General features: G+C 34.9%; 1 protein-coding gene and 1 pseudogene across 1 annotated transcript; one reads left to right on the top strand and one right to left on the bottom strand.

Moving 5' to 3' along the window:
• Positions 1-5,003: 5,003 nt before the first annotated feature.
• Positions 5,004-5,906, bottom strand: LOC132182409 (putative CCR4-associated factor 1 homolog 11 pseudogene; annotated as a pseudogene).
• A 2,967-nt stretch (positions 5,907-8,873) lies between these two features.
• AMSH3 (associated molecule with the SH3 domain of STAM 3) lies at positions 8,874-18,022 on the top strand. The gene is made up of 14 exons (XM_059578497.2): positions 8,874-9,107; positions 9,585-9,649; positions 9,744-9,819; positions 9,911-10,111; positions 10,418-10,518; positions 13,440-13,545; positions 13,646-13,692; positions 13,897-14,221; positions 14,383-14,472; positions 14,586-14,648; positions 15,972-16,046; positions 16,471-16,533; positions 17,073-17,125; positions 17,585-18,022. Exons 1-14 carry the CDS (start codon positions 9,009-9,011, stop codon positions 17,763-17,765), a joined length of 1,545 nt encoding a protein of 514 aa, XP_059434480.2. The 5' UTR covers positions 8,874-9,008; the 3' UTR covers positions 17,766-18,022.
• The last annotated feature ends 1,278 nt before the right edge of the window (positions 18,023-19,300 follow it).

The raw sequence follows: 19,300 nt of genomic DNA, 5'->3' as shown, positions 1-19,300 counted from the left end.
TCTCCATTTATAAACGCTTGGCTTAAAATGTCTCCTTTTGAAGGCGTTTTTTACTATACAAGCGTATCTAAATTGAAGTCCAGTCGCTATAATTTGAGACGTGCGCCAAGTGCCCCTATTCAAGCGTTTTTAAATCAATTGAAGCGTTTTTTTGGCCAAAAAAAAGTCCCAAATAACCCAAGTCACTAGACTAATTTTTTTTTTTAGCGAGAACTGGATTCCTACCCAAATATAACTCACATCCCCGATTCCAAGATATCTTGACAACAAACACTGGTCACCATGCCACACACATTTCCAATGTTTTTCCATAATTTGTCCCCAAAAAAAAAGGAACAACCATATCGAGTCCCAGTGGTTGGCTTGCCAGTTGCCAATGTATACATATTCCCTATGGTTTCCCCATTACTTTTGGCACAAATTTGCAGGAGTAGACACCCAAATGTTCAACAAAATTTGTAACTAGAGGTTATTTGTAACATAATGTACGCAACATACATTCTTTTCATCATACACAAAGGACCAAAAAAAAAAAAAAACCCACTTAATCTGCTAACTCAAGGTTATTTGTAACATCAAAGATAAGATCATTTGTTTTGCGCAATTACATTGGATGTAATAATCACTAGGAGATTAAGGCAAACAAACCTTGAAGTAACTGTAGGGGGCATTTATAACAATTGCAATTGCTTCTGGTAGCATAATCTACAATGATACCACAAAGAAATCGTGTCAGCAAAGTATAAATACAAAATAACAAGAGGAAACCGGTTGAAACATAACAAACATGGAATTCTAAATAGTAACAAATATAATGCTCAAAAAACAGCTACAGACAATATATCCATAGAGAAAAAACAAAATTGGTTAAGGAGTAAAAAAACTATAAGTCAAGTAATCTACAAGTTGGTCGCATGCCAAAGTCTTGTCTTTCCAATGATCATCATTTTTAATATGTATGTATATATATATATATATATATATATATATATATATATATATATATATATATATATCCGAAACCAGAGGGGCTAGCAGCATGGAGACCAACACTCAAAATATAATAAGATCATTGAATTATTTCATAATTTTTTATGAACAAACAATTCAATATGTAATGTTTGAAGCAGAAAGTGAGCATGAGCATGTAAAACTAAATAAAAATTATAATTAACATGCCTACATGAGTCCAATCAAGAGGAAAGTGAGATAATCTGTCTTGACTTCAAATATTTCCTCTTTATTCAAAGTTTGACAATGAAACAGAAAGGGGTTTTCACCTTGTTACTGTTGATGTCACATAAATACAAGTTGTATGTAAAATAAAATCCTGCCACAATAAAAATTGAGGCATTTTTCCTAATCAAGTCAAATTGATTTTTGTATTCTACAGCATATCCATTTAACTGAAAAAAAAAAAAAAAAAAAATGACACACACACACACACACACACACACACATATATATACACAAAAGAGAAAATAATATTGGAAATGCAATTAAATTAAATTAAGGGTAAAAGCACATGTGCAGAATATAAGATTTGGAGTTTAACATGATTTCCATTTGAATCAGCAATCAAGGAGAACATCTACAAAGGGAATAAGAACTAATCTTGGATACAATTGAATGTCCAAGAATGTCAAATTCTTTATAATACCTAAACATTAGACAATTCTGATGCATTAATTTTCAGTATTCTTTCAGCATTCCATTGGTTCAAAGCCAATAAAATTTCCTAAACATTTCTCTTTTTCTACTATAGACCTTACAACAGCAACAGGAGGGCATAAGCTTAAATGTGAAAAAGAGAGAAAGAGGGCATAAACCAAAAATATTAATTGGTAAATATCTTACCGAATCTAAAGTTGACTCCTGCCTTGGGATTATAAGTATAGTGAAGTGAAAAACCCTGTTTTTCTACAGCCACATGAAATTGGAAGTATAAGAAACAATGCGATCAACTTTTTAAGTCACCTGTAACTTCTTTTTTCCTAGCAAAATACAGTATTATTTTCTTATTAAATATTTAGTTAGTCTTACCAGTGAACCTACAAGAACACCACGTCTCTAAATTCTTCTCAGTGTTTACCCGAGCCAATCTCAAGAAATCTTCCATCATTTTTACAAGCTGCAATGTCACTTTAATGAACTAGAAGCATATCCATCAAGAACTCGAATATGCAGATGACCCTTAAAAGAAAGGAAAAATTATCATGATGTTGCCAAGAAATAGGCAAATGTTTTTACAGCATATATAAAATAAGAGTCAGCGCATGAAGCATACAACATATAGATGTTGAAATGAATAAGAACTTTGCATCCCATTCTGAGAAGATTTAGCTGGTCCAGGTCTCAGATCTGCAACTTTTGATTGAGGAATTGGACTAACATCCTGCAGCAATGTAACAATATCACATTGTCGAACTGATTCAGGCTAATACCACGGATAAAAAAAATTGTAAATTTTACAAGCTGCCACAATTTAGAAGGAAGAAACTTGTAAAAAAGTAGCATGCTAAATGCTTAATCTTTTGAACTCATTTTAGTGCCATGAAAGAAAAATACTTATTCCTTTGAACTCATTTAAGTAGTACAAGTTCAAAGGTTTGGTTGAGAATAGATGACTTCAGCAGAAGTCATTACCTTAAATTTTCAGTGGGGGTTAAGTCCTTTTGCTTGGATAATGAACTTGTATTCACCATAGCCTTCCTTAGTTCATGGAGTGTGGCCCAGTCTAAAACAACATATGTATTTTAAGAAGAAGCAGAGAAGTAAACAAGCAATTTCACCTTTATTCCCGCACTAGGTCTGAGCCACTGACCCCAAAGACCATTTGGACCAAAGAATGAGTGTCTAGACAAAGTTTACTTCTTTGGAGGAGGTACATTAGGGGATCTGCACATTCCAAAATTAATTATTGTAAATCATCCTTGCAGAAACTACACCACAAAGAGTAGATTTGTTTAGCAATTTTATCTTTACAACCAGTTCAAGTTAGGGAAATACATGACCTAGTCTCTTCTGATTGCCAGTATAAAACCACATACAAAATTATATACGTTGCTTAAACAAAATCAATGAACAGATGAACTAAAAGAATGCACAATGAGTCAAATTAGGGGGGCATAAAAGCAGCCGGGGGAGCAATGCCTAGCTAAGAATCATGAAGCATTTCTGAGGTTCACATCAAGGTGAGACACCTTATGGCTTATGGTATTAAACTTAAAGTGACAGTTTCTTCAGGAATCATATCACAAAGCCAGAAGTCAGTAAAAATGCTGTTGCACCTTTCTAAACTTGTTTCTCAAGGCATAAACCTCTTGCTACTAATCTTTCACATTTAGCTTCTAAGTGCCGTGGGATGCCATTACAAGTTCATATTCAAAATCTCCTTGAGAGGATCAGGATTTCCTTGAATATCAGTAAGTGTGGATAGATAAACACTAAAATAGAAGATTCCTCAAATCCTTGTTTATACTATTGCTTTAATCTTTGCTGTAGGGTTCTTAAAAGTGCATGTTGTAGGTAGGATAGAGTAAAAGCTTCCTCCTGCACTGCCTTGCTGTACTTAATAGCCAAGTTCAGCATCTCCTGCACAAACCAAAGCAAAAAGCATGGTCACATGCAATTTGGCAGTATATAACAATTATCTGTACCTACATATCAATCAAAATCAGCTCATCTTTTCAATCTTGCATAAAACAATTCCTATGGTCATGCTACCACAAGAATGCTGAGCTGATGAAATGACAGATCTAATGGTGGACCAAGAAGCACAATGGCTGCAGATCAATTACTTTGCCTAAATTATTGCTTTCATTCTCCTTTAGTCACAGCTTCAATATGCATAAGAGCGCCCCCCCCCCCCCCCCCCCCCCTGCAACCATTTCCTTCAATTACTCTTATTAAAGTGATAAAAACCTCTTCTTGGATAGTTTCAAAGGTGGAGGGAGTGGAGGAAGCCTACAAACAGCAAATTCTAATTATCCGAGTTCGAGTTTTTACATAAAGCATAAGTCTTTTGGATATTCTTAATTGAGTTTTAAAATAGTTATTCCCAAATTAACTATCAGTCCCAATTCATTTAACCTTCTAACCCAATGCATTCCTCATAAAACTAGTTTCTAAAGTCTCCTACGGAGAATCAAAAGAGAAAGCACAGGAGAAGACTTTCTGGCTTTGAAGGGAGTAATCAGAAGCAGACTAACAAACAGACAAGAAATCATAAACTTCCCAGTAATAGATAAAATAAGTATGCAGCCAATGTTATTCTTGTTATTCAGTTAACTCATAAGTCAAGTAAGCACAAACAATGCCTCAACCAACTGCCTTCTCTCCTTTACAATTGACCAACCAAACAAAGTTCAGGTACAATCTCCTAAATCGTAGTTTAAGAGAATAAGCAAAATATGCAACAACCATATTTCCATTTACAATCATAGTCTACCAACATACAGAGCAGTTTAAGAGATGCTTCGGCCTTTTGTAATCTATTTATTTCCTCTTGGATAAGGATTTTATTCAGGTATCTATTATTTGTTTGAGGTAAAAGCGTGTGATTCTTAACTGACCCTCACTAGAAACTAGAAACCGTATAATTTTATTCAGCTTTCAAGAGTAAATACCTACGTCTATTGTACTTTTCACCCATTTGGAAGGATTTTTTTTTTTGTTTTTTTACTCTGCAAGATAACCAGAACGTTTACAAGCTTCTGTCATGGCAATCTCACTCACCATAAGACTCTAGGTTTTGGCTGTAGCTCTTACAGCAATCCTTCACAGGGAGGGCAGATGAGAAAGTGCCTCAAACAGTATGATCCTGCTCAAATTACTGCCAAAGCATTGCTATGTTTCAATAATAAATATGTAAGCAATATCTGTGACACCCAATCAATACTAAAACTTGTTCCATTTCAACAAAAACTAGTTCCATTTCAACAAAAAAGGCAGATTTACAATAATTTGTGAAGAATCCTATACATTGTCTAAGAGAGGAAACCTCAAACTGAATATTGTAACATTCCATCGCTGATTGAGACAAACATAGGTCTTTGATAGTATTGATCGCATCTGGTTAGAAATTGCAAGCCGTAAACTTTTGGTGCAGTCAATCTACCAACATCCACTTCTAAAGTGTATAGGGTCAACCCAAAATGTATCAAAAATTTACCCATGAAATAAACATTATTGAGTTTCATTATTGTCTGCAAGGTGAGCAAACTGTCCGAACCCGCCTGGTGACTCTTCCCAGCAACACGGTCAACCCCAAGAGTGTTGGCCACCCTCTCCAGACCGCCATAGAGCCCCTGACACGACTTGATGATGTGTTTGATATCAAACACCCTGTATCCAAAGAAGTATAGCACCAAACGCATAAACGCCATGAGATCATACGGCAGTTTTCTCCCCATCAACATTTTGATTAAGTACCCAAAATCATATGCACCGTGAAAGGTGACCCAAGTGATGTTGGAATTCCACAAGAGGCCAGAGTTGACGATTAGCCTCACAAACTCCTTAGATTCGATACCCTTTTCTTGGTTCTTATTCAAGTCAATCCCCTGCCGCTCCAGTAACTGGATGGACTCCAAATCATGAAGATCAGTTTCCTTGTCGAAACCTTTGAAATTGAACTCCCAGACATAGCAAGAATCCCCCTTGGCATTCGAGAGAGCGAGACCCAACTGGATGATCTTAGTGGCATCCACGTTACGCTTCATGTGCAGGTAATTCTCAGCGGGAGACAGATGGGAGTAGTGGTTTCGGCTGTTAGCAGGGAATACTTTACCGGGAAACTCAGTGTCGAAGGCTGCGAAACGATGATAGGGGAGAGCTCTTGCGATTTTGGAGAATTCCTGCTCGAGGTTGTCTTGCCAAACTTCACGAACCACGATCGGAGCCATTGCAATTTCACGCTTTGGACCAAAAAGAATACGTCGTCTGATTTGTTGGAGCAAAAAAGGTTGCCTGATTTGAGCATTCCAAGGGTCTTTTATAACCAATATCCAGTATCTAATCCCACCGCCTTCACCATCCAATCCCACCTTCCATTGGATTTGGATTTCTAGCTACGAATTTATTTTTTCTTGTGCTTTAACGGCTAATCACCGACTAAAAGATTGACATGGGCCGAGGTCTAAAAAGATTGGGCTTTGGAATTTCCCCTCTCAGTTGGGCTCAGACCCAATCCTATCATGGACTCTCCTCCTCAGATCTCCAGCACTATTATCTCTCGCAGATTTTTTTTTTTTAAAAAAAAAATAAATAAATAAAAAAATAGAAAATTGGGTAACTAATTAAACAAAAATATCGTGCTTCATTTTTTAACCCTTATTTTTATTTTTTTTTACTTAAAAATCAAAATGTAACATTACTAGGTTTGAACTTCAGTTATATATATATATATATATATATATATGCTGTTAGAACAGTTTTTCTTCACCAAAAGAGCAATTGTCATGCTTCGCGCACAATTAATTGAACTATGAGAAAAAAAAAAAAAAAAAAAAAAAAAAGTTGAACTATGAGAGAGAATATTCAAAGGGTAAGAGAAGGTAGTAGATTATTCAAGATGTTTTTGTACCTTGTAGGGACCTATTCATATACTTGAATTAGTTCTCCTTGTTTAAGTTGATTTGAGAGTCCAGAGTTGAGATAGAACTCAACAGCTATTGTGTAGAAATAAACCTTTAACAGCTATCATATAGAAATAAACCTGAACGATTATCTTGTAAAATTAAGCTAGGATTCATGGGAGTTTGTGGGCCTATCATTAGCTATTGGCCCAAAATTTGGTGAGCTTGTAGTGTGAATTTATTTCCAAACATATGCTATTGCGTGTAACACATAACTTTCAAATGGGTCGTGCTAGGTTGAGTAGACGCATATTTTTGTAAAAATATTTGGTTAGGTTTTGTCTATGTATTTGAATTCTATTTTTCTCTTTTCACCCACTCAAAAACAAATACATGAACAAACAAATCAAAATAAAATATAAAATACTTTTTAAAATGTATTCTTACTTTTTTATAAAGAATATATACTTTGACAAATATGTGCTTAATTCTGACAATAATTGGAGTTAATTTGTTATTTTAAAAAAAGAGAAATGTTAGAACATTTACTCCGATCCTTCTCTCATCGTTCTCCATCCTCCTTTTTTACAATTAATTATTGGATATGTAGGACCCCCACATTCACTTAGGTGAATTCAATAAATCTAATGGTTGATTTAAAAATAAAAAATAAAAAATAATGGATGGCCAGGTAGATACTCTAACATTTCTCTTTAAACATTTGAAAAATTAAAGAAAAAAAAAATATATATATATATATATATATATATATATAGAGAGAGAGAGAGAGAGAGTGGTTGTGTGATCACTTTAGAAAGAAGATAATAAATTCTTCATAATTTTTATTTCATCAAAGTTTGCTTTTATTTTTTTATTTTTTGATAAGAAAACTAAGAGCATTCCCAGCAGTTTTCTCGTCATTTTCCTTATATTTAAGGATTCAAACTACTTTTTGCTTCCATATATCAAAATACACCCTAATAGCTTTCCTTAATCATTCCCTATATCATTAAAATATTTATTTTTTTAATTTTATATATATATATATATATATATATATATAAGAGAAAATTGTGAGACATGAGAGGAGAGAAAATAGAGAATCATTTTTTTTTTTTTTAATTTTAATAATCATAAGGATTGCAATAGTGGAACCCAATATTTTGGGTTCCACTGTAGCAATCATAATGTTTAAGGTTCATTTAGAGAATTTGCTGTTGAACATTTTTTGCGATTTTTTAAACATATTCTCTAAACGTAGATAACAGACTCCCTTATAAGAAATCTATTGAGAATGCTCTAACTTCTCATTATAATTCAAGAAATTAGAGCAAATTGCTCAAGTAACTAAGCATCACCAAACCTAGGCAATGCTTATTTATTGAATTATCCAAAACAATTTAAGGCAACACTCATTTATTGAACAAAAAAAACACCCTTTACTTTTGAAAATTACATAAAACACAATAATTAAACTAGAGGATATCGAATTCTAGGGGTGAAGATTGTGGATTTGGATTTACTGAAATTCTTAGGGGAATTATAGTTTATGAAATTTCAAATCCAGGCTGTTCACTTTTTATCTAAGGGTCATTGTTCAGCCACGTGTCCCACTACTAATAAAATAATAAATAACACGTGTCTCGCTACTAATAAAATAATAAATATTTTATTTATTATTTTATTAGTAGTAGGACACGTGGCAGAACAATGACCTTTAGATAAAAAATAGACGGCCTATATCTAAAATTTTAGAAACTAGAATTCTCTAAGAATTTCAGTACATCATGATCCTGAAGATTGTACTCTTTATTAGTTAGATCCAATTTGTCTTAAAACAAAATTTTATGTCAATCACATGTTACATTTCAAATAATGCAAATGAACGATAACATTTTTTTTTTTAAAATGACATTTAGGCCGTCAATCATAGGCAGCGATTGGGATCCATCAACGAAAAACAAAAATATTAAACTTCTTTCGAGTAAGAGAGACCATAAGTGAATCCAATCAGAATCGGAGACAAATCACAAACAAATTTTTGCTTAATAATTTTATATATTTTTAATTAACAACAATATGTTTTTTTAAATAGAGTATATTAGAATGATAAACTGATAAGAACTCTAATTAATCATAATTCTAATTATAATTTAAATAATATGATCCTAATGAAATTGGAATTCAACTATTAACCCTTAAATCTATATAATACTAATCTTATCTCTATCTTTATATGAATTACAATTTGAAACACAAATTTAACAGTTCATTAGGTGGACCTTCCTGAATCCTCATTATGTCGACATAGAAGGGCTTTGCCTTCACCGAAACGAGGAAACTTGACTAAAAAAAACTTGTCAAGCACGCTCTCAACCCCGAGAGAGAGAGAGGGGACGTGTGGCATTTTCCTTGCCGTCGACGGAGAAGATGAAGATCGACGTGAACTCGATCGCTCGGAAAGTGGAAGTCGACAATCGGATTCCCCTCCACTATTACTACCGGATAGCGGATACTCTCCTCAAACAGGTTCCTCCAATTCTCTCATGAATTAGTAATCGAACCTTTGATTTTCTCTTAATATATGCAATTGTGATTGATAAATCTCAGTTTCAATTTCATTGCTGTTTTCGATTAGGGTTTTAGTTTTATTTCACGAAGGAAATTAGCTGCTCTAGGGTTTTCATAGCTATAAAGCTTTTGAATTCTTGAAACTGTGTTGGGAAACTTGTTGAAGGTGCGAGTAATAAACGTGCTTCTGAGTTCTATTGTAAAATGGAATATAGGAAGCAATTGCTGATATTCGCAGATGATGTGGATGTGATAGTAGGTTTTGATAGAATCTCAGCATTGCTGAAATTTTGCCTATATTGTCTATAGCTTATCTCGGAATTTGATTGTATAATATTAGTTACAGCCCAATGATGAAGCAGGAGTTTTGTGGAACAATCTTTTTATTTACAGTGGCTGATTTTTTATTTTCTTTTTGATGTTCGGCATGCTCAGGCTAGTATCTATCGGGAGGAGATGAATGTTGTAGATTTGTATATCATACTTCTTAGATATTCCAGGTAAGGAAAGAAAATTGTTGGGGTCATTTCCCGTGTTGCTGAAAAACAGTTTTGCTATATTTGAATGCATAAGCTTATTTTTGACTCTTTGCAGTTTGGTGTCTGAAACAATACCATTTCATCGAGATTACCCGGTTCTGCATCTGAAAGAGAGATCAACAAATAAGAAGGTGAGGCATACTATTCTATCTTTTTACTTTTTTCTTGAATTTGGAATATATGGTGGCATGATTTCATGCGGTTTTCATATTTGCATTCCAGAGATTGTTTCTGGTACTAGATGAGCTTGAATCTTTGAAGCCAGAATTCAATCGTCAAGTGGATGAACTGAACAATGCCCATTCTGGAGCTACATTGTCTCAACTTGATGGCCCAGAATCGACTTCATTTGGTCCGGAAATATCTAATTTGGAATGGCCTGCTGTCAATAAAAATTCTTACTTGAGTTTTGATATCAAGCAGGTATAGATCAAACTGCAGCTCCTCTGATAGCATGTGAAATTGGTAACTGATAAGTTGAATGCTACTCTTCTGACGATATAGTCCTTAGGAAGCTTTTTTTCAGTTTCTTTCTTTATTTCTTCAGCATGGTGTCTCAGTCACAATGTTGTTTTGTCAGAATGTTCTTTGTATGTTATATGGAGGTGTAGGAAGTTTCATTTTCATATATCTTCAGTCTATTTTTTTTTTGTTTTTCCTAATATTTCTTGCTCTTGGTGTAGAATTTTCAATTTGTTAAATATAATTTTTCTTTCCATGTTGCTGCAGCCTGCCAGCATGACACCTCAGTCTTCATGGAAGTATAAGAATGATTATTCTCAGGTTTTATCATCGAATTCCGTGCAAATTGAGAAGCAGTTTCAGAAACTGTGAGTATATTATTCTTATAATTCTATCATCATTCAGCGGCTAGAGACATGGGGCCCCTTTAAAATAGTTATTTCTTTGTACAGTGCAAAATCATCCCCTTTCTAGATTATGGCATTTTTCTCTCTTTTTTTTTTTTTTTTTTTTTTTTTTTTTGAGGTTTGCTTTTCTAGTGAAGAGGCAGCGGCATATGACTTCATGTATGGCAACATACATGGTCCTTTTTACGCTTTGCCATGAACTATTACCTTAGCTTTTGGATGTTTTCAGTTGATTTTTCATCGCTGGCTCTTCTTTTTGATAAGTAGATTAATTTTATTAGAAGCACAGATGAGCGCAACCCTATCACATAGGAAGTATATAAGAGAAACCCTCTATTAAGGTGAAAATAAGAAGAAAAATTTAAAAATTCAGAAAAAGTTAGGAAAGTGTAAACTATTGTACGCCCCAATCCCTATGTGAAACAATTTGAATATGATATTCTTTAGCTCTTCCACCGAAGTCTCACGATCTTCAAAACACCTTGCATTCTGACGTCTCCATGTGCACCGCATTAAGCACAAAGGAATCATCTTCTAAAATGGTACGACTTTCCAATTGACCTCTCCAACAAACTAACAACTCTATCACCCTTCTAGGCTTGACCTATTTTACTCTGATCATTCCAATGAAAACTAAGATGAGCTATGGACTCTCCACTCCTATTACACATACAACACCTTTCCACCACTATGACTTTCCTTTTCCTCAAGTTATCCAAAGCGAAAATCTTTCCTATTGCTGCTGCCCTCACAAAGAAACTCACTCTCTACAGAGCTTTATCTCTCCAAATACTCTTCCTAGAAAATTGTGAACAAGCCAAAATAGACAATAGACAATACTCTTTCTTTGCGCTTTTTATAACATCATTACTTATCAAAAAAAAAGACAATGCTTGATAAGATGACCTTACTTCAAACTTCCACCTCTTAGATGGGATCCTACAGATACTATCCTTACCACCTTGTTTCATTATGAGAAGTACAACAAATCCAAAAACACCATCACCAAGTCCACCTCCCAATCATGCATGGGTTTGATAAAAGATAAATTCAACTGCAGATGTTCATTAGAGAACTGCAAATTATCCTCCATCCACGCCTTCTTACAACATGCAATACTAAACAATTCTGAAAAAGTTTCCCCCAAAGGCTGGTCCCCTGGCCATAGATCATGCCATAATCTTATCTTGGTTTTATTTCCCACTTCATATCTAACACATCTCGAAAAACTCCCCATGCCCCTAATATGCTTTTCACACTCCTACTCCGAGGGGTCCCATAATCTCCTAAGAACACCAACCTCCACTTGTGCTATCATATTTTGCTTCCGCCACCAATCTCCACAAAGCCTCCCTCTTCACAGTGTAATGCCATAAGCTCTTATCCAGAAGAGCTTGGTTGACTTGAGTCAGATTTCTTACCCCACCAAACCACTCGACAACTTTGGAAAACAAATCTTCGACTACTTAACTAAATGGAACTTAAACTCATCATCGATACCTTCCCATAAATAGTCTCTCTTAAGTTTTTCAAGCCTTTTTGCACCAATCGGAATGGGGAATAGGGACAAAATAGTACGTAGGCAAATTGGATAGAGTACTTCTAATCAAGGTCAATCTACCTCCCTTTGACAAATACAATCTCTTTTAACCAGTCAAATGCCTTCCCATTTTTTCTACTATGTCGCTCCATATAGGTGTAGACTTATATGATGCTCCTAAAGAAAGACTTAAATACTTCACCAGTAGCATAGCCACCCTACACCCAAGGATACTAGCCAAACTTTCTACATCATTCACTTCACTGACTGGAACTATCTCTGATTTATATAAATTAATCTTCAAATTGAAGGAAATCAGAAGATTTATGATGGTTATATAAATTTGATCACATCCCCCCTAAACAAGGGTGGAGGGTCAGGTTTCAGGTACAATCTCATATGGGTGCATATGGCATTTGTGGTTTCTTGACCAGGGATTTAATCTTTCTACAGCACTGAAGCAAAATTCTATTGGATTAATTAGAAAGTGACAGGATAGTTGGGGTGCTACAATTTAAATGGCCTTGGTTGGGTTTATCAAGTTCAGGTGTCAATACGCGAGTTTGATTTTACCTTTCTGAACCTACTCATATTTCACCTAACACGAGCTGATTAAGACCCAAATAACTTTCTGCCTGATAATAAGTACAGATTGTAGAAGTTAGTATTTACTCTTTATGTGAGCTCCTTCCAGGGATATTTTACCCTATTCTACAACATGCATTTTTAAGAATCCTACAGCAAAGATTAAAGCAATGATATGGACCCCTTTAAAGGAATCTTCTGTTAATTTTTATCCATCCACTTATTGATATTCAAGGAAATCCTAATCCTCTCAAGGTGTTTTGAATATAACCATGTAATGAAACATTCCACGGGACTTAAAAGTTAAATGTGAAAGATTAGTAGCAAGAGGTGTATGCTTAAGAATCAAGTAAAGAAAGGTGCAACAGCATTTTTACCGACTCCTGGCATTCTGATAGGATTCCTGAAGAGAATGCCACTTTAAGTTTAATACCTTAAGGTGTTCACTTTGTTGTAAACCTCAGAATTGCTCATAATTATTAGGTAGGTATAGCTCCTCTGGCTGCTTTTATCCCCTCTCCCACCCCCCCCCCCTAATTTGACTCATTGTGCATTTTTTTAGTTCATCTGTTCATTGCTTTAGTTTAAGCTACATATATAATTTTGTATGTTATATTATACTGGTAATCTTAAGAGACTAGGTCATGTATTTCCCTAAATTGAACTGGTTGTAAAGATAAAATTGCTAAACAAATATACTTTTGGTATTGTAGTTTCTGCAAGGATCATTCACAATAATTAATTTTGGAATGTACAGATCTCTTAGTTTACCTCCTCCAAAGAAGGAAACTTTGTCTAGACACTCATTCCTAGGTCCAAATGGTTTTCAGGGTCAGTGGCTTGCACCTAGCTCAGAAATAAAGGTGAAGTATTTTGTTTACTTTTCTTCTTCTTCTTAAAATACATATGTTCTTTTGGACTGGGCCACACTCCATGAACTAATGAAGGCTATGGTGAATACAGGTTCATTATCCAAGCAATAAGGACTTAACCCCTACTGAAAATTTAAGGTAACGACTTCTGCTGAAGTCATCCATTCTCAACTTAACCTTCAAATTTGTACTACTTATTTGACCTATTTGTATGTTTTACATTTTTCTTAAATGACATTAAAATGAGTTCAAAAGATTGACTATTTTGCATGCTACTTTGTACAAGTTTCTTCCTAAATTGTGCTGCTTTTGACATTTACAATTTTTTATCCGTGGTAATAGCCTGAATCAGGCTGGACAATGTGATATTGTGGCAGCAAAAGATGGCGATGCTGGAGGGGTCGGATCTACAATGGAGTCGGTACTCTCCTTGGATGATGGTAGATGGCTACGTACTGCTGAGGAGTCGTGTTCTCCATTGATCAATGAAGTAAGGGAAGATCCTTTTCAGTTGGTGAAGCAACCTTCCCTTCCTCCCGTCCTTGCTCAATTGCAGCAGGATGTTAGTCCAATTCCTCCATCAAAAGTTGCAGATCCGAGACCTGGACCAGCTAAATCTTCTCAGGATGAGATGCAAGGTTCTGATTCATATCAGCATCTACACATTGTAGGTGTCCTATGCCGACTCTTGTTTTATATATTCAGGAAAAAAAAATCATTTGCCTATTTCTTGGCAACATCATGATAATTTTTCCTTTCTACTTTTAAGGGTCATCTGCTTCTATTTCTTTATGGATATGATGCTAGTTCATTTAATTTACATTGCAGCCTGTAAAATTGATGGAAGATTTCTTGAGATTGGCTCGGGCGAACACTGAGAAGAATTTAGAGACATGTGGTGTTCTTGCGGGTTCACTGGTATGACTAACTAAGTATTTATGATACTGTATTTTGCTAGGAAAAAAGAAGTTGCAAGTGGCTTGAAAGTTGATCCCATTGTTTCTTATACTTCCAATTTCATGTGGCTGTAGAAAAACAGGGTTTTTCATATCACTACTCTTATAGTCCCAAAGCAGGAGTCAACTTCAGATTCGGTAAGATAGTTACCCATTAATATTTTGGTTTATGTCCTCTTTCAAGTTACATTTAAGTTTGTGCCCTCCTGTGCTGTTTTAAGGTCTATAGTTTCTCCTCCTCTTTCCCCCCAACCTTCAGGTAAAAAAAAAAAAAAAGGTTTAGGAAAAATGGCTGTAGGCCATTTTATTGGCTTTGAACAAATGGAATGCTGTAAGAATACTGAGAATGCATTAGAATTGTCAAATGTTTAGGTGTTATGAAGAATTTGAAAATTCTTGGACATTCATTTGCACCCAAGATTAGTTCTTATTCCCTTTGTATATATGCTCCTTAACTGCTGATTCATATGGAAATCATGTTAGAGTCCAAATCTTAGATTCTGCACATGTGTTTTTTTCCCTTAATTTGATTTAATTCCATTTCCAATATTATTTTTTCTTTTGTAAATATTGTTGACTGCTGGTCGTTTTTTTCTTCTTCTTTATTCTTTGTGGTTTTCTTTGAAGGCCTTTTCGACCCTTCCCTATCAGTAGGGCACACCCCCTTTTAATGTATCTTTTAATTAAAATTTCACTCATATATGAAAAAGTTTACAACATTTCCCAGCTGTTAAGAACGAGTCAACCAAATAATGCAAACTGTGGACTTCTCTGGGTGCGAGTAATGTATCATTCTGTTTTTGTTTTTCCACTTATGTTGTGAGTAATGTATCATTACGATGTAGAATACTTAAATCTATTTTGACTTCATTAGGAGAAAATGCTTGAATGTTTTAATTTAAGGAAAACTTCACGTACACCCTCCGAAGTATAAGCGGTTTTGCAATCATAACCTCGAAGTTAAAAATATTTGCAATCTCGGTATCTCATGTTTCAACCCTTTTTAATTTTATTATTTCTTTGTTAAAATGCATAAAATGCTCCCATTTTTTTATTAAAAAAAAAAAGGTAAAAAATAAAAAATGTCTTGGACTCACCGACAACTTGGCCATGGATACCAAACCCATTGCCAGCTGTGGGTTACCAGAATTTTTTCATTTTTTAAGAATTAAAAAAATAAAAAAATAAAAAATAATGAAATGTGGGCATTTTAACAAAAAAGGGTGAAATTAAATGGAACTAAAACATGGGATCCCGACATTGCAAGTTTCTAAACTTTGTGGTTATGAACTTATGATTTCAAAACTGCTTATACTTTGGGGGAAGTAAGTGAAGTTTTCCTCAAACTTATCTATGTTTTGTCTTTGATGTTTCAATTTTTTTAGTGGCAGGATTTTTTTATATACAACTTGTATTTATGTGACATCAACAGTAACAAATTGAAACCCCTTTCTGTTTCAGTGTCAAACTTTGAATGAAGAAGAAATATTTGAAGTTCAAGACAGATTATCTCTCTTTCCTCTTGGTTGGATTCATGTAAGTATGTGTATACTCTCAATGGCCAGTAATTGTTCATTGTACTTTACATGCTCATTCTCACTTTATGCTTTGAACTTTTTGAAATGTTGGTTTGACAAATTTTTTGAAATAATTCAATTATCTTATTTATTTTGAGTGTTCGTCTCCATGCCGTTAGCCCCTTTGGTTTTGTAAGCAGTAAAAAACCGTGTGGACTCTGTTTAGGAGTTGATGTGCTATACTTGTATTGTTGATTCCAAAAAAAAGCTTATTTTGAAAATGATGATTGTTGGAAAGGCCAGACTTTGGCATGCGATCAACTTGTAGATTACTTGACTTCAGTTTTTTTACCCCTTAACCATTTTTGTTTTTTCTATGGATATTTTATTGGTAGCTGTTTTGGTTTTTTAACCATTCTGTTTGTTACTATTTTGATTTTCAGACACACCCATCACAGACCTGCTTCATGTCATCAGTAGATCTGCACACTCATTACTCCTACCAGGTAACAGATGGTATCACTTCACTTGGTATATGTTTCCTGGCTTCCACTGCTTTTTGCTTAGTTGAATAATTTGTTGATAGATAACTTGTTTTCTAATTTAAAAGTTCAGTACTGTTGGTTAAGTTGGAATGTTTTTAAGCGTTTACTGGAGCAAGTTTCAGTGCTTTCTTTATTTTGTTCTCAAAATTGTACGAACGCAACTCAACTAAGCCTTTAATACCAGCTAATTGGATTTGGCTATATGGATCCTTTTATGTCACTTGGGCCCAAGGCCATGTCCCTTGTTAGTTGTTACCTCTTTAACAATTATGTCTTCTATCTTTTTGAATGAATTAGGTTATGTGTATTCTGTTTAATAAGCTAATGCAACTATTCATTAACATGAAATTATGATAGATAATGACAAATATCTATTAAATGCTTGCTTCCTGAAACTGCATGTAGATTTCCATATTTGTTATGTTTCCACTGGTTTCCTCTTGTTATCTTATCTTGTATTTTTACTTAGCTGATAGGATTTCTTTGTGGTATCATTGTAGATTATGCTACCAGAAGCGATTGCAATTGTTATGGCCCCTACAGATACTTCGAGGTTTGTTTTCCTTTATCACCTAGTGATTATTGCATCAAATGTAATTGCAAACCAAATAATATAATGTTTAATGTTACAAATAATGTTGAATTAGCAGACTATTGTGAGTTTTCCTTTGTGAATGATAGAAAAGATTGCATACAGAATGTTACAAATAACGTCGAGTCTCCTACAAGTTTGTGCCAAATGTAAGAGGGAAACCATAGGGAATGTGTATCCATTGGCCAGCCCTACGGTTGTTCCTTAGGTGCCCCTACGGTTGTTCCTTAGGTGCCAGACTTGAAGGCTCGCAAATGCAACAGTTGGGTCTTTCACTTTGAAAGTAAAAGTGCTGATCAATGTTACTAGATTGTGTATTAAGGGATTAATATGATTAAAGGGAATAAATAGTTAGCACTTATTTATGTTAGTTATAATATTACTAAATTAGCACTCTAACTGGTTTCCATGCTACTGCAGTCCGCATGGCATATTTCATTTATCTGATCCAAGCGGTGTGTCTGTGATTAGACATTGCCAACAACGTGGCTTTCATCCCCACGAGGAGCCATCTGATGGGAGCCCAATTTATGAGCATTGTTCACATGTCTATATGAACCCCAATTTGAAGTATGATGTGGTTGATCTTCGGCGAGACTGAGACTCTTGAGTTCTTTACACTCTTGATGAAAATAATCTTCAGGTTGAGGGAAAATATGTATATGAGCAGTAAATATGTTTTCACCTCACAAAGTTATAGTAAATTCAACTGGTTTTCTGAATGGGTATAGGACAAATATGAAGCACATCCATTTGCGAGAAAGCACAAGTTGGTCTTCGATTTTGTATCATTGTAGTGATACTTGACTGGTAAATATTAATCGTGTAATTAAAAACACCGGCATTGTTCTTTGAGTCCATAGTTTTCAAAGAATGTGATACTCTCATGTAAGTTGTAAGTTGTAAGTCACAGCTGGTTTGATATGAATGCCAACCTCAACCTGTACTGATTTATGTTTGAAAGGTGTGTGTGTGTGTGTTTCTTTTTTTAAAAAAAAAAGAAAAAAAAATAAAATTGTATGAGCATAACATTCAATCAAAGATCCCTACCAAGCCGGACCTAAAAAACAAACCAATCTGGTTCTTCGCCTCACCACCCAAGATACTGTCTTTTTTCGCTACTTTACAACTACCCCTTAACAGTTAACACAGAGTTGTACAATTGGAAAGGATGGCCTCGTAACATCCTCCCAGATCTCTCCCATTATTTTGGACCACAACATGCGTGGTAAAGATCATGTTTATTACTTCATGTGCATATGACGTATTGATTGTCCCCCATGTTGCTAGTGGGTCGCCTAAACCCTATAGTCTATAGAGATTTGCTAGGAGGCTCGTGAACCCTTGAGCCAGGTTTTTCACACATCTATTAACTCCAATTTAATGGTTGACTTGTATGGATTTTGAATTTACCTGAAATATTGTTAATGCTTTGCAACTTTGTATGCTAAAAGTCATTGCCGTGAATGGCATCCCCTACCCCCACCCCCAACCTATTGAATCTAGCAGCCAACGGCAGCTCGACTGCGCCGGATTGTTATCAATGCCATTTCACTGCCTTCAGCTTCCTCATCCTTATTAATTGCACCATTAATTGCACCATATTGACTGCCTTTACACTCTGGTTTCCATATATATATATATATATATATATATATATATATATATAAGGATTGAGGACCACCTAAAAATGGTTGTGCAGATATTCAATTTCTTTGCCTACATAGGGGATGCTGGATTCAGTGGCGAGTACTACCTTCTCCATACAAGTCCTAGGAACCAACTGGTTCAGGCTTAATTTGCCCCTACTTCCATTATGGTTTCCGGCAGCATATTTGCTTAGCTTTGCCCACCCCCCTATTTTCGGTATTTAATTAAGTGCCGAACCCGGTGCTACATATTCCATACGCCTATGCGCCATTACCAAATTGCTTCTTGAGGCGGAGCTAGATAATCATTTATTGTAGGAGCCGTCCAAATATTACGAAGAAGAAAACTATACGAAAAACATCGTCAAAAAGAACAAACTAGATAGTTTATCGTGTAACAGTTTTGTGATATGTGGCGTGAGTCCATTTTTTTTAAAGGCTAAACCGGTTTTAAAACATAATTTTTTAACATTGAAAGCCATCATTT

The sequence above is a fragment of the Corylus avellana genome, chromosome 2, assembly GCF_965113065.1.
Source record: "Corylus avellana chromosome 2, dhCorAvel1.hap1.2, whole genome shotgun sequence".
In the NCBI taxonomy this organism is placed as follows: domain Eukaryota; kingdom Viridiplantae; phylum Streptophyta; class Magnoliopsida; order Fagales; family Betulaceae; genus Corylus; species Corylus avellana.
This window is presented reverse-complemented; position numbering and strand designations above follow the sequence as displayed.